Genomic DNA, 16,406 nt, shown 5'->3' with positions numbered 1-16,406 from the left:
TAGAGAGCTTCCCTATGTTGGTTACTTACTGGATTAAATAATCTTGCTGCTGTCTACTAGCAAGATGATGCTGGCATTAGTGTTGGAGAGGCTAACAAAAAGCATGCCTAAATCAATGACCCGCTTGAACTGACACTGTCTTAGCTAGCTATAAGTTTGCATATGCTATTAATTAGCCTGGATAAGCTGGACATTTACATGAGGAAGTGGGCAACTGTTATATTCAAGCTGACAGCCAGTTAGATCATACTGCATTGGTTGCTAGCATGCTAAAGCTAACTAAATTAGCTGCAGCATTAACACGTAATTTTTTTCTATGGATTGACAGATAGCCACCTACTGTTGGCTTGGTTGTTACTGGAGTTTAAGGCTCCCACCATAAACACAATGCTGCTACAGAGTCGATGTTTAGTTTAAGTTTTTTGACGTGATATCAGAGACAAAAACAAAGTGCCATGCTCTGAGAAGTAGGTGTTCCTTGTGGTGCAAAAATGTCCCTTTTAAAATGGTTGGTGTGAATAACATGCAGCCTTTAGTTAGGATGCACTGTCTGGATGTATCGACTATACAAAGAAATCCACAGACTAATAAAAGATAGTTCAAGGTTACTAGATGATAGATGTGTTGGGTTCCTTCAGCACAAAAAAACAAACAAAAAAACATGCATTTATAGTTTTTTTTTTTGTTTTTTTCTTACCTTTGGGTTGCATTAAGGTAACAATACATTGTTTTAACAGTGCAGATAAGCCAGAATCCATGAACAGACATGCCACGAGCCCTTTAAATGCCAGAGTTGCCCAATTAGCTTCCCAAAGCATAAATAGTAGATTTTTTTAAGCAGCAGTCATGCTTTAAAAACATGTTTAGTGTCTGGATTGATTTGACACTAAGTTACACGGTACATTAGACAATAGACTTTTTATGGTATGTGTGTCAAATTTTACCCCTGTCAAAACTCCTTAAAAACTATTTGCAAATGTTTGGTTCAGTTCTGTTTGCTGCAAAACCCAGCAGAACAAAACACAGTGCAATGTTGAAGACATTCACAGTGTATGTCTGTAAATAAATGTTTAAAAAAAGCTTGTTTGACAAATAATAAAGTATTGTGATTAATATGATCAATAATACAGTATGTCACACAGAAAGAAACAGAAATAAATAATTTTGTGAGCTTGCATGTGCACCAAAGTACATGTCCCCTTAATGTTGCCAGAGACAGCCTGGACCCTGGCTCACTGCAAGTGGAAATTAATGTCAGGATCAGCTTACATTTAAGTCATACGTAATATCATTCTAGAGAAAGTGGACAGACAGTTACCAGCTGAGCAACAGACTGGAGATAAATGTCCATCATGAAGCTTTTCAGGGGCAGAGCTGGCTACTGCTCTGTGGTTCTATTTGGTAGAAAAACAAAGTACAACAAAAGCAGGAATGCTGTGTTTGTGCATGTTTGAAGTGCATATAAGCCCTTTCCAAATGTTAAGACATAACCTTATGTCCGGATGAGTGTAATGTGGATGTTGTGAGGCCAGAAAGCGTTTTTCTTTTTTCAAATGCCAAATGACATTCTGGTGTGAATGTGTGTGCAAATTAAAGAATGTAATGGAAAAAAGAGGGTGGGTATAAGCCAGAAAGACAGCAGGGGAATAAAGAAAAAGGAAAGAAGGAAAAGGGCAACCACTGGGATCAACTGCAGACCCCAGGCCAAATCCTGCTGTGGATAAAGAACCATGTGGGAAAAGAGTAAAAAGGAACAGAAAGAGAAGGGGAAGAGACCACAGGGGAATAATGACAAGCCCTCAGGTCCTTGATTCTGCAGTTATCCAGTATGCACACCTCTGTACTGGAGATATTGATTAATGAACTTGATATTTCAGTTAAGCTACACAGTATAGCTGAATAGTAGGATAAACCAAGGAAGTGCTTAACTCTTCACTACTCTAGCTATCCTTTCTGATACTGGACAGATATGAAAAATCTGTGGTAATTCAGACAGTTTTAGCACATTTGAATATCACTAAAATTCACCTATGCACATAGAAGTCACAGGATAGTACCCACCTTTCAGCACGGCGTGGCTGTTGGGGCACTGGGGCAAAGGGCAGGGTAGAGCAGAGCGGGCACCAAGAGCAACTGTGCTCTCTAGAAGTGCTCCAGTCAGCAGTGAACACACTGATGTCCTTTGGCCACAAGCGCGATACCACCTAGAAAATGTAATTTGTTTTGTTTACTATTTTGGTGAAAAAAAAAAAAAAAGGTTATGCACTGTGTTAATATAATGTGTCGTATTGGCATCATATTCTTTTGAGTCCCAAATTGAACTGGAACACATTAATTTCTCCCTTTCTGAGGAGTTTCTCTGAATTCTCCCCCTTATGTGACACGCAGTGTTATGGAGTAGTGGAACAAGGAGCTCGTAGCCATCTAAGCAGATGCATGCATATCTCTGCCTTTTTAAATGCTATTATTGAACATTGGGATAGTCCGGAATAAACCGTGATTAAGAAAGGCCATGAGCTTTTTGTGTAAAGCCTACTTCATTTAATCAAGTTTACAAAATGCATTATGCAAGGGTTTATACAGAGCAAACTCTGCCCTTAAAAGTCATCACAGAAAATCTAAAAAATATATTAATGACTCTAAATCATCATACACTGTGGAAATCAAACCAGATTACACCCATTATAGATCAAATTAAATAATCAATTTCCAAGCACCAGGTTTCAAAGAAAAGTACTTGAAGCGGGCCCTGTCCACTACGGTGCATCCAGATTTCAAGCATATTATTCAGTCTGCAGCCTGCCTTCCTCTTGCCTCTTGATCTACTATCTCTAACTCATCATTTTCACACACAGATGAAAGCATATAAGCCAGGAGAGGAGGGCCAATGACAAACACATTCACTGTCATTCAAAAGCACAAGAGATGTCTGCACACACTTCATGCTCATCTGTTGTTCATGTTCATGCCTGGTTCGGAAAATATGAACGGCACTCGTGAACACACTGACATTTATAGTCTTTTAAGGGTATTATAGATTTGCAGCTGTTCCGATTGCAAAATTCAGTATAAATAATATGCAAGTTTGAAGACAAGACAGTGGATCAAAAACTATTTGAAGCTCAAATCCTCGTGCTTATTAATAAACCAGTCTAACACAGCTCAACTTAATCCACAAGAAATGTAACTCATGTATGATCAAAGGCCTATAAAGCCACTGAAAACATATAAATGCCTTATCACTTGTCGTTGATAGTAAACTCATGAAAAACACAAAGACAAATAATCTTGTCCTACTTTCATCTATGTACTGTGAACTGTCTTCGCTCATTTCTTATTGTGGCTCTGTTATCGCCTTGATTACTGCAACTCTCACTTATGTGGTTTACACTACAAATCAATCCAAACTCCAATTAGATGAGAATTCTGCTGCCCGAATCCCTACCAGAGCCTCAGCTACAGAGTACATCACCACTTCCACTTCCATCTGCTCATCTGTCCAAGACCCCTCAGCAGTAGAGCCCCTTTCTTCTGGAACTCACTTCCACTTTCTATCCATACCATTGAGTCTTTTCCTACATTGTCATCTCTTAAAACCCACATCTTTAGACTTACCTATGCTACAAAACTTCACCTTGAATGAATAAAAAATAAATGCACATTGGATCCATACTGATAAATGCTGACTAGAAATCCAGGCTGTGAAGACGCAAAAAGTAAACATGAAAGTGTGTCTCTTTTCCTTAGTGTTGTAAAACACTTGGAGGCTGTTAGCTGAAAAGGACCTTTCATTTGATGTGCATGATTGGCCCTCTTCTATTACCCTGCAGCTGTTAAGCAGATGTTACTCATAGTATTCTGGTTTAATGTAGATTTATCTGGTAAGATTTTTGTGCAATCCATCATTATTTATACCCAAATACAAGGGGGCTTAAGACCAGGCTGTTAAATATAATTATAGGAGGAAAAAAATGGTTCTGGCTTTTCACATGCAAATTACATCAGATGAAACTGTAGCCAAACCTGGGTGGATGAGAAGGAGGACAACAACGGAGTTTGAGGCAGAGGTTTGAATCAGGTATGGCTTGGTCAGCTCTGACAACATGCAGCGGATCAACAAACTCCCTAAGATGGACACAACCAGGCCAAGACAACAGTAGCTTTCTGGCAGGATGAATCAGGTTGAATTCCTCTCTGTCCTGCACATAGTTGTTGACCTGTTGAGAAAGCCATGGGAAAAAAAACATGAGTGAGAAAAAAAATTATGAATGCACAGAAATCAACATTTGTTTGCAAATTTTAGGGTGATCTAAGCTCTACTTTAATTAAATATAAACAGTTCAATAAAAAAAGTGCAATATCAAGAAAGACTGAAAGAGTTAGTCAAATGTCTTTATTAATACTGAGGTATGTCTGCATATGGGATGAAAAAGAAAAATAAAGAATCCATTCATCCAAGCCATTTCACATTTTAGACCATTGCATAACATTTAAATCAGAAGTCATTGTCAACAGCTTCTCTGCTGTGGTGATCCTCAGAAGCAATTTCCTCTTGAAAGAAAAAAAAATTGAAGTGTGAAAAGAAATAATTAACAAGAAGAAATAATACTGAGGTACAAAACAGACAGAAGGAAAGGTGGGAACAGGATCCACACAGAGTGAGAAAGACAGACATGTAGCAATATAGAGAGTGTGAATAAAGAGGGAGCTGGAGAAAAGAAGGCAGAAGGTAGAAGACAAAAAGAAAAAGTAGAGAAATCACTACAGACTTTGACTGCGTGAACATTTTGACCTTTAAAAGAAAGCCTTTCTACACCACTCTTTCAGTTCAAACCCGTCTTGGAACAAAATCCATCAAACATAAAAGGAAACACTTATCCAGGACGACTGACTTGTTCTTTGTCCTTGAGTGAACCTGCACACAGTCTCTTCTGACACAGATTTCAGAGAAAAGCCATTAAGGCAGCATTTTGTGGCACTGTAAGTGGGCACTTATGCCTTCAGAGGGGATGGATATTACTAAATCTGACAAAATCAATACTGGTGACAAAGTAGGGGATGAGTGCAATACAAGTTTATTGAGGAAATACCACTCGGGTGTAATCACCAGTAACAGTGTCCATTTGCATCTCTTCATAATAGCACCAAGAAAAAAGCTGGGTGAAAGCTACTTTCTTATTATTTTTCATATTTAATTCATGTGATTCTGTGTTCACAGACTGACTCTGACATAACTTATGTACACACACACTGAATGTAGTATACAGCCAACTAGTTGTCTCAGTGGGATTGATTTCCTGCAAGGGGTGTAGGCTAAACCATTGTCAGATCTGAGCCATCCTCAGGGACAGGAGAAATACCAGACTGCACGTTCAGAAGGAAAGAGTTAGGAAGTTAAGACTCTTCCTACCAATATCTCATGCTTGGAAAATCCAAACTAATTTAGGTAAATAGCTTTTCCAATATTTTTTTTCCCTTCTTCCTCAAGAAAATTCACTCTCACCTAATTTTAGTGGAACCTAGAGAATGTGTGTGTCTAATAAACAAAGTCTGTGTGTTGCCCGCAACTAAAAACAAATAAATTTGATCTGAGTCATGAAAGTTACTCGTGTTATCTATGTTGCAGTTAGATAGGAAAACATTCAGCTAAATAAGATGGACTTTCTTTACTACATAGATAATAAACATTCATAAACAGAAAAACCGGTGCAATAACACTAGTTCTTCAAGAAATACAAGAGATAACATTTTTTTTTCTTCCAAGGGGATTGTTGTTCTTAAGGGCAAAGTACTATAATCAAGCCCATATGACATACTTTGTGGTAACCAAACAGGGAAAGTAGTTTATTTATTTATTTATTGTTAACAAATAACTTTACTGTCTTTACTTATTTAAAGTCACTACTTCTGATGTAGTACTTTCTCATCCGTAACAAATGGTAAAACAGAGGCCTCTTGCTTGACAGATGACTAATGAAACAAGAAAAACTGCGGGTCGAAGTGCTTGTACATGACTCCAAAGACGCTGCAGGGAATGTGGTGCTGCTTTTGATCGACACAGAGCAGCTGGCTTCACACGCACACACAAACAAACAAGTTTTAAAACACACTGACATGTAGCCAGACTTTTTAGGTATATGGTAGGACTTAAAGGAACTGTGTGCACATGTCACAAAAGTAATATAAATAAATTCAATTCAATTCAGCTTTATCTGTATAGTGCTAATTCACAGCAAAGTCATCTCAAAGCACTTTTAACCCCTTAAAATAATCAAACATTTTTTAATGGATAAAAGACTTGTTGTGGGCCAACTTTTTTACTGGGCTATTTTTAGTGTTGACTTTTTGATGTAACAGGACGGTTTTTGTCCCAGTATCATCTACTACAGGAGTACAGTATGGCTTCAAAGAGAAATAAGTCAGACTAGTCAGAAATAAGTGTTTACTAAATCTACAGTTATAATTGTAGCCTGAAATAGCATGCATCAAATAAACCTCAAGAATATTCGCTTGTCAATGGTGTATAACCAATTTATTATCATCCAATTAAATTAAATTAAAAAACATCCATTGGATGAGCCACATCAATTTATAATAACTGTATTCAAAGACGACAATTCATCAAAAAGCCTAGCTAAGGAAGCCAACAGATTGGTAATTAAATAAAGAAAACTGTCCCTGATTGGTGAGAATTTTTCACTTTCAATATTCATAAAAAAAGGTCTGTGTCATGTAGGCTGCAAGCCCAACAGAGGGAAGAAGTCCCAACAGACATGACAGCAATAATTGTATTTCATTTCTATTACATAAGTATTGTACAGGTCATTCAGCATCAGTATGTCCGGCATATTAGGTAGTTGCCCCTAATACAGCATTGCATCTCATATTACACTGTGTGTACAGGAAATGCTAATGGCTTAAGCTGAGGATAGGGAAACTGTTATTAATGAAGGCAGCTGCACTAATTCAGTTCAACCTTCCTGTAGTTTTGCTACTGAGGTTAGTTACTGAGAGCTTGCATGCCTCTTCAACAGTAAGTGTATACTACACTCCTGAAATATTCCCTCCAGTCTACCTTTTATTGGACAGCAAGTTTTCTGTCTGAACACTGACAAACACTACAAAACGACAAGAGTGTGTGGTCCAGGGTGGTTCTAAGAATCATTTATTTAGTGTACGAAATAACCTTATATCAGATCAGAAATCAGAAATCAGAAATACTTTATTAATCCCTTTGCAGGGAAATTCATGTTTTCGGTACAACCCGTCCAAGACTAGACAAAAACATAAACACATAACACATACAGGAACAGGCAGACCGACGGAGCAGCCGTTTCCACAGCGCTCCTTGTCCAGACGTGCCGTTGGCCCCGGTGGCGGTCGTCATGTCGGAGGCAGACGTGCCGTTGGCCCCGGTGGCGGTCGTCATGTCGGAGGCAGACGTGCCGTTGGCCCCGGTGGCGGTCGTCATGTCGGAGGCAGACGTGCCGTTGGCCCCGGTGGCGGTCGTCATGTCGGAGGCAGACGTACCGTTGGCCCCGGTGGCGGTCGTCATGTCGGAGGCAGACGTGCCGTTGGCCCCGGTGGCGGTCGTCATGTCGGAGGCAGACGTGCCGTTGGCCCCGGTGGCGGTCGTCATGTCGGAGGCAGACGTGCCGTTGGCCCCGGTGGCGGTCGTCATGTCGGAGGCAGACGTGCCGTTGGCCCCGGTGGCGGTCGTCATGTCGGAGGCAGACGTGATATTATATAAGTGATAATCTATCAAAATAACGTAAAGTTATGAATGGCTCTTCTATTAAGTTACATTAGCACCCTGTTGGGTAATTTCTCTGCCTGGCAACAGCCATACTGGGAAAGGATTAGAAAGGGGAACTAAGGTGAACCACACACACTACTGACCTTTGAGCTGGAATGCACACATGTGTACATGCAAATGCTAAAAAGCAGACATGCGAACACTTTATGACTCATACCCGTGCCGTAATTCATATCATAGCCAACGCATTCAGTATGTATGAGCATGCAGGACACTAGAGAAGCTAAGATTGTCTCCCTGAAACCCAACCGCTCACATCTTGAACCCTTTACTTTGATGTGTGCGACCAGCCCCACACAAACTCACATATTTACATCATGACATTCTCGTCCCATACTGACAGTCTTATTTTCTCAATTAAACAGACATCAATACACACTTATCAGCAGTTGATGATACCATGATACCATAGAGCTCAGCTGTTTGGGAAATTTTGCAACGGTGAATATGAATCTTCAGTAAAGTCCATCTAACTACAGTATGCAGTCAAGTCAAGTTTTATCTGGTAATGATATTATATTTAATATCATTACCAGACATTCTCTCCCACGATGCTCACACACAAGGAAAAGAAATGCATCATTTCGTCTGAAATCTACTTTTAGAAGCGTCCTGGAGGGCCAAGGTTAGCTGAGGTTAGCTGGGGTCAGCTGGGGTCAGCGGGGAGATTTAACTCTGTGTGCCTCTGTTTCTTGGATATTTACAAATCTTTCAGTTGTGTTTTTGTAGAACATGTCTTGTGGAAACATGCCTAACTTAATGATATAACTGATAAAAATCATATTTAATAAGTACAGGGGAAAAAATCTGTATTAGAAAAAGTAAGAAAATTTGCTATTCACTTTACAATCTCATGAAATGTCTCAAACTTTGAGAACGCTTTTCAGTTTTTTTGTTTTTTTTAAGTCACATCTCTAAGAAGAGTTTTCAAACACTTGCCTTCAAAAATCACCAAGTTAATGCAGCTATTAACCTTTTTCTTTAAACACATTTCAGTTTTATGATATAGTAAACTCCATAACCAAGACAATTTTTCAGAGTTCCTGCTTGGCCACAAATTAGTGCTTCCTGAACTCAGATAAACTCAGCTGGATCTCTGCGCTGCTTCATTCTTGCAATATTGTAAACCATTAAAAGATTTAGGTCTGAGATAGCCCCTTCATCCTAAAGCCATTCAAACCCCTTAGAGTTTTATGTTTTCTTAATGTGGTGAAAATGGAGTCAACAAATTTGTCTGAGAGAATGTAGAAAAAATGTACACCCTGTCCAGCCAACAAGACAAGCAGGTTTAAATCTACTGGACTTAGAGTATTTGAAAACTCGGTGAGGAGCCAGGTATGTTCAGCAGCTCTGGTATCCCAACACCCAGACACTCTAACCCCACCCAGCCTAGAGAGTGTAAACCAAATCAAAAGACATAAACCAAGAACACCCAAACATACCAAGACATCCTCAGTCAGCATGAACCTGTGGTTGTAATCACTGTTTCAGATTTATGTGTAGGGACACAGTGCACTGCTGTATTTCTCCAGGCAACTTCCAAACCTGTTTTGCATCACCAGAAACAGACAACCTCTCTGTTCTAACCTTTAGGCAAGGCAAAGCAAATTTATTTGTATAGTACAAAAATCCTAATAAAATTCTAAATTACATTAAAATCATTAAAAGCAAGACAAATTAAAAGTTACCGTGCAGATTCAGTGCATAGGAACATGAGAAAAGAAATGTGTTTAACCTGGATTTAAAAGTGTCTACATTTGGTGAAAGTTTAATCTCCACTGGCAGTTTGTTCCACTTGTTTGCAGCATAACAGCTAAATGCTGCTTCTCCATGTTTAGTCTGGACTCTGGTTTGGACTAGCTGACCTGAGTCTTTGGATCTAAGAGCTCTGCTAGGTTTATATTCTCTGAACATATCACAGATGTATTCTGGGCCTAAACTGTTCTGGGATTTGTAAACAATCAGAAGGGTTTTAAAATCTATTCTGTGACTGACTGGAAGCCAGTGTAAAGATTTCAAAACTGGTGTAATGTGTTCAGATCTCTTAGTCCTGGTTAAAACTCTAGCAGCAGCGTTCTGGATGAGCTGCAGATGTTTAATGCTCTGTTTTTTACAGTAACTGCTTGTCTTTACAATCTAATGTTTGCTCTGCTGCACCCTTTTCATGGACTGTTTTATGGGCAAATCACAGGTAAAATAAATCCAACCTCTGAAAAGCAATAAAGATGAAGAGAAGAAAGAAATGGACTAAATTAATAAAGACCAGTATAAATCTAATGGCTCAGATATTGCATCCCCAAAAGCATCTGCAGTCTGATACAAGTACTGTATGTTCACCTTCTCACATGCTTATTACTTCAAGATCTAACATATTTTCAAGCCTTTTTTTATCAAATAAAATCCTGCTTAATTTTTTCTGGCAGATTTAATATAAACATTATATGTCTCTTCTGAACTGAAACTAAAACGACTCTTTATCCAAATGATGTCATTCATTCCTGATCCAAGACTGATCCATTTATTTTGTTTTGTTTCACTTTTCTATGTGAGAGTGTCATTTAATAGCTCTGGAAATATCATTATATGATTTAACCCCAGTCTATGTCATGTTTAAGGTCAAAGTAAAATTTATTAATAGAGAAAAAAACTAACCAAAGTGCTTTATAGTTAGATAAAATCTACATATATATATATATATATATATATATATATATATATATATATATATATATATAAAGAAAATATGTTAAATAGGAATAAACAGACAATACAACCCAATACAAACAATTAATGACTCCTAACTCAAATCATTATGGCAATTTCTGCTCAAGTTGCAGGCCAAGTGGAAGAAGAGGGTCTTAAGTAGTGGTCTGAATATATATATACTCCTTAAATATAGCATATATGTAGAAGTGGACTGCTCCACAGATTCAGGGCAGTTAAGAAAAAAACTCAGTTTCCTCTGTTTTTTTAATCCAGAACACCTAAGAGAAAGTGGCTTGTTACAGAGCTCATATAGAGATAAAAACGTAAAGAAGATCTAATTAAAATAATGGCAATTAAATGTACCAACCAATCAAAAAGAGTCTGATGAATTTTAGTGCCCCAGCTTCTGTAAAACCTACAATCACATCTTTGCACACGACTGTGTGTACAGTAAAATTATGCGCACATGGATACAGGCTGTGTATACATTAATTACATGTGCCATGGTTGTGTTTAGTTGAGCTAAGTACATATGTCTATTTCAAAGTATGCATTTGAAAAATAAGAACTTAGATTAAAGAAGGTTGTTGTCTGTGTCAAAGTTTTAGACACATACATTTACAGCTGAAGTCTGTATTCATTAAGTAAATCCAGTGTCTTGGCCCTCATGGTGACAAAAGATTCTTTCTGATTAGACCCAGCCTTGCTGACCACATTAAAAAGATGAAAGTCAAGACAAGGGGAGTTTGCAGTACATCAAAATACGCAGCGACAACTTGAATGGCAACAACATCCGCTTAGCTGACATGGAGGAAATGGCTGAATGACTGAGAGCAAACTACAGAAAAACTGAAGAGGAACAGACAGTAAATGAAAACTGACAAGTAACTTTTTATAGAGTATGTTCTTTTGGCGCGACACAATTCACTGCAGGTCAGACTAAGACGTTCACTGGGCGGAGTATAACACCAACATTCATACTTTGTTATACAACAAGAGTGATGAGGTGAACCAAACGGATAGAAACTAGCACCCATAATGCTGGTTTGCAGTCTGCCAATAAAACCAAAGAGAAACAAAACTACAAAGATAAGTTGAAATACAATACAAGGTTGTAATTATCCTAAATCAAGGAATAAATCAAAATACAAACTCCATAGCCTTCAGCATTTATCTGTATCAAAGACAGTAGAAATTCAATCTGACCGTCAAAGGGACCAATACCATACATGTCCAACGGGAACAGCAATGTGCTCATAACTGGACAAGAAAAAATAAGGCATGCAGTGCCAGGATATTAAGTATATGAAAAACTGTCCAGTAATTTGAATACGATGCATGTGAACGGCCATTTGAGAACTCCCAGATATAATAGCTAAGTAACTTTTGACTTTATATATTAAAAACTGGCACACTACAGTCACATCTGAAGAAATGAAATGTATAGAAATGTCTTTAAAGTAAAAAAAAAATATGTCAGCTCTATCCCGAGCTTGTCATGGCATTAACTGTCTTTCATAGTTCATGATATGAACCTCCTAATAACTTAGTTGTTTACAAAGAATAAGAGACATTCATCAGAAATTAATACAGGAATATATAATTAAAAGTCTACATTTGTCTCTAGTTTTAAGCTCCCTAAACAAAAACAGTAGACAGTATACTATATTGACAGCTGAATACAGGACACAACAAGACTACATAATTAAAGGCTAAATATATTTATATTTACATATATGTAAATCAATTAACTCTATCAAAACTTACAAAACAATACAGAAATGTGACTTTTCTGTCACCTAGCTCTTTTCAGGCGAGGATGATTAGGATGTGACAATATTTAAAAATAAAATTGTGATTATACAATCGTCAATTCTAAACAGCCCGACTCCATAGTGTAAGGATGAGGCTACACTTTATCATTTAAAGCTTATTTAAATCTGTATTTATTTACATTTATATATGAATCAACATTTCAAAGTTTTGTTTCAGTGAATTTGTTGTAGTGTAGAGTGTGTATATCACCCAGGATCTGCTTGCTTGTAGTCCAATTATCAGGTTTAAGCCTTTTACATAGAAAATGAACCCCTTGGCTCTAAACAGGAATAAACGGTTTAAATAAGGTGGTGGTCTATGCAGAACTACACATCCAGACCAGCTGCTAGATTCCAGCCTTGTCCAATCACAGGAGATCAGAAAAACTGTTACAAAATAGATCTACAAGCTGGAGGAAGGTGTATTAAAATAGGAGGTGTAGTTTTGATAGAAAGCAGAAGGATGAATAAGAGAACTAAAGAGGAAGAGGAGCTGAAAAAGTGAAGAATGGAGGGGAGGGGAAAGGGTATGAAAAAAGACAGCACAGCAGGAAACACAAAAAGAGGTGAAGAGAGAAAAACACAGGGGAGCACAATGAAGGAAATAGAGAGGGAGACCAGGAGTGACTTGAATTATAATCCCCTGCTGAATTTCATAAGGAGCCATTTCCCCACAGATCCAGGAGCTGGGCCCACCTCCCAAGCACCGCCTCACACCTTTAACAAGCTCAGGGTTTTGTTGTGTGGACTGCTCATTGCATGCGTGCCACATGTACAAGGCAGCAGTTGTGTTTGGTTACAACTGTCAAGTGGATGGTCATGATGTAATAGAAATTACTATGTGCCAGAGATGGGAGACTCGGACTCGAGTTGCACTTAAATTGCAGTGACTTGAGACTGGACTTGGACTCGCGATTTGAGACTCGTGAACAATCTTTTTTTGTTCTTTTTTTTTCCACGATTTTCTCTCCATCTAATCTTCTGTCTGCTGTCTTGTGTTGCCTGCTGACATTTCCCCAGACGAAACACTAACGTAACGTCACAAACCACAGATGTGTCCGCATGGGCAATCAATCAAAACAATAGCAGCACCAACACATCTGCTGCTACCATGTCTTTTGGGTATGAACAACTTAAAAAGCATGGAAGCTTAGAGGACAGTTACATCATGATATTTTCATAGTAAAAATGTGAAACGTATCACGTTATAATGTGTTATGTCCCACATTTTTATATTAAAACTATCCCATTACAACATGAGTAAAGGTCCCATTTTTTTATTTTTTAATGGGGTGACAGCTTTATGTTTCTTAAAAATAGGAACAAAATTAGAGCAGCAAACTGCAACACCTGTGGTGTAAAAATCTATAACGTTGGATTCATCACATCCACCTTAAAACACAACTAGTCACTGTAATATAAAAACTTACTGTTAGCATCTATGTTAGCAACGAGCTTAGAGCCACAGCAGTGAAAACTTTAGGTCGTTCCTACTTTTGTACTAAAATTATGTTAAATCCATCAGATTGGTGTTTACTGAACATGTTCAGAAGAAGAATGAGACATTTACTGAACACAGTTTCCATAAACTGCTGGTTTACCATGATTACATTAAACTGGGACCAAACTGGGATCAAACCCACTGTAAACAATGTGGTTTTACTGGGTCTGATTATTGGAAAGTTCCACCGTTGCTGTTTTAGGAATGTAAGGAATAATTATTGGGCCTGCAAGTATTGTATCTAAATTAATTAAAATATTGAGTTTTATCTTCAATTTTAAAAAGTGTAAAATTGATATTTTCTGTACTCATCTCACAGAGATTTTTCAAGATTTTTCTAATGTACTAGTGCAGGGATCACTAACTGTGGACCATTGAGCCAGTGTCCTGCAGACTTTACACGTTTACCTGCTGCAATACACCTGAGTCAAATTATTAACGGGTCACTAAGAGGCTTGTGCAAAACAGATGTTTTGCTGATGTGTTGCTGCAGAGAAACATTTAAAACCTGCAGGACAGTTAGTGATCCTGCACTAAAATGCAGCATATTGGCCGTCTTCTCTACATTGGCTCTCTAGATCTACAGAAAAGCAGTTGAAAGGGAAAGTTAAAAACAAAAAAAAAGAGAAAAACAAAAAGAAGCAGGGTCATTCTGAGAGCCAAAACAACCTGGAACCCATTACCTAGAGCACTCAGTGGGACCCCTCAACACCACCACACTCCCCCACTTACAGTTCTCATGATGTCATACTACAACGAGCCACTACACTCTCCTTCATAACAACACACAGCTCTGCTCAGACAGCCAGAGATAAGCCTGATGAATGTTTTTCACTTCTGAAAGTTTGATGCAACAATTTCTCCTGGTACTGCATGCAAACAAAGTTTCTTGTTGAATGTTTAAAACAAAAGAGAGAAATACAAAGGTTTTAGATAGAAATGCTGCTTTTAACTATCAGCTGTTCTGAATTGTGGCTTAAAGCATACGCTTGACCCCACGGTCTTTCCTTGAGCTACTTTTTTTTTACCAATTTGAGTTTTTTTAAGCTAATAATGTAGTAAAACCTCCTCCACAGATCAAAATCTAAAAAGCCCTTCTGCACAGCTCAGCTTGCGCTTTCTCCATGTTAAAAGCACTAAACAGCACTTAAGTTCAAATGTCTCTTGACAGCACTACCACGAAGATATTCATCTTAATGTACTATACTGATCAGACAGCAGTATAAATCTTGCAGTACAGCCTTACAACATGATGAAAAGTTTTTCTACAAGTACAGTAGAAACTCAAAACAGTTTACTTACCATAACACAAAAAAAGGCTGATAATCTGAAGAAAAAACAGTAAGCTCCAATCCCTCTCACACTGTGTACACTTTCAGAAGTGAGAGGAGGCTTGAGCGTAAGAGAGCACGAGAGCTGGAGGAAGAGAGGGAGTGTAAGATCTCTATTACAGTCAAAGTAGAGAAAGAAAAACATAGGGAAAGAATGAAGATGGGAAGAAAACAAGAAAAGATGGAAAGAAGACAGAGATCTGGTGATTGCTCTCTAGCACAGAGGGTACCCCCATATTAGGCTATGAGGCAACTAAATCATCACAAGCCTGCAGCAAGGGGGGAGATTTTATCAAAGCGCACGCTCTAAACACAGAAAGATGGAGGAGACACTTAGCTACAAGGTTTCAATCGAACATGCTCTTGGACCCACTCCAATGTATAACCAATGTTTGACAAAGCGTAATTAAGACCACTGTGTTGTTATTAGGAACAATTCAACAAATCCTGACGAGACCAAGTGAGCCTGTTATTTAAAGCTGACATTCATGGACTAATGTCAGTTTTATTTTTACCTCTAATCATCTATTGAAATTATGTTTAGGTGAACTTAAATAGAAGAGATTTTTATTCATACTAGCTTTATATCAAAATATAGTGCCCCTTTTAATTTCAGAAACATAACAAGCAATGTGTTTCCAGAGTAAAATATAAAAATTCATTTAAGCAGCTATTCTTACTATTAGGAAGAAAATGAAGATACAATGTTAGATAAGAATGTTCCTGTGGAAACTGATTTTATGATGAAATACCATTTCACACATGGTGTGGGTCAAATATGTGGTCTAAATCCCTTTTACAGCATCGTAAAGCTAAATGATACTTATGTATTGGTTCTGTAAATTTGTTTGAGATCATTAAACCAATTTTGACTGAGCTACAGCATCCTGGTCCTTGCTCCAGTTTCTATGACAACGTCTAATTAAAGACTAGTGATGCAGCTTTTCTGTTCTTCTGTAAAGACAGCTCTCACATGGTAGCCCTCAGTACCTGCAGTTTACAGGAACAATAGTCTATGTTGACATCATGTGCATCAACAGACAGATTATTGGGCAGTTACAACGTCTTTTTATACATACTGAAGTTAACTGGTGTACTTTTAAGCACCAGCTGACTTTTACTGTTAGAAGATGAGAGTTGTCATTTTGCATACAGTGCTAATAAACCACACTTTAGGGAACTGCTTTATGTCCTGCTCAAGTACCTCAAAAGTGCTCTGATTTTTTTCAGATTTTTTA

The 16,406-nt window shown here is 38.0% G+C and overlaps 1 protein-coding gene across 1 annotated transcript in view; it reads right to left on the bottom strand.

Annotated features, from left to right (window-relative positions):
• The window catches only part of plce1 (phospholipase C, epsilon 1), a 79,060-nt gene that overhangs the window by 38,633 nt on the left and 24,021 nt on the right, over positions 1–16,406 (bottom strand). The window contains exons 6-7 of the mRNA XM_041974340.1: positions 4,024–4,217; positions 2,062–2,204 (exon numbers count right to left, since the gene is read on the bottom strand). Coding sequence (XP_041830274.1) covers positions 2,062–2,204; positions 4,024–4,217 — 337 coding nt within the window. The remainder of the gene's footprint in view (positions 1–2,061; positions 2,205–4,023; positions 4,218–16,406) is intronic.

The sequence above is a fragment of the Melanotaenia boesemani genome, chromosome 21 (genome assembly GCF_017639745.1).
Source record: "Melanotaenia boesemani isolate fMelBoe1 chromosome 21, fMelBoe1.pri, whole genome shotgun sequence".
NCBI lineage: Eukaryota > Metazoa > Chordata > Actinopteri > Atheriniformes > Melanotaeniidae > Melanotaenia > Melanotaenia boesemani.
Note: the sequence above shows the minus strand (reverse complement) of the source record. Positions and strands in the feature narration are given on the sequence as shown.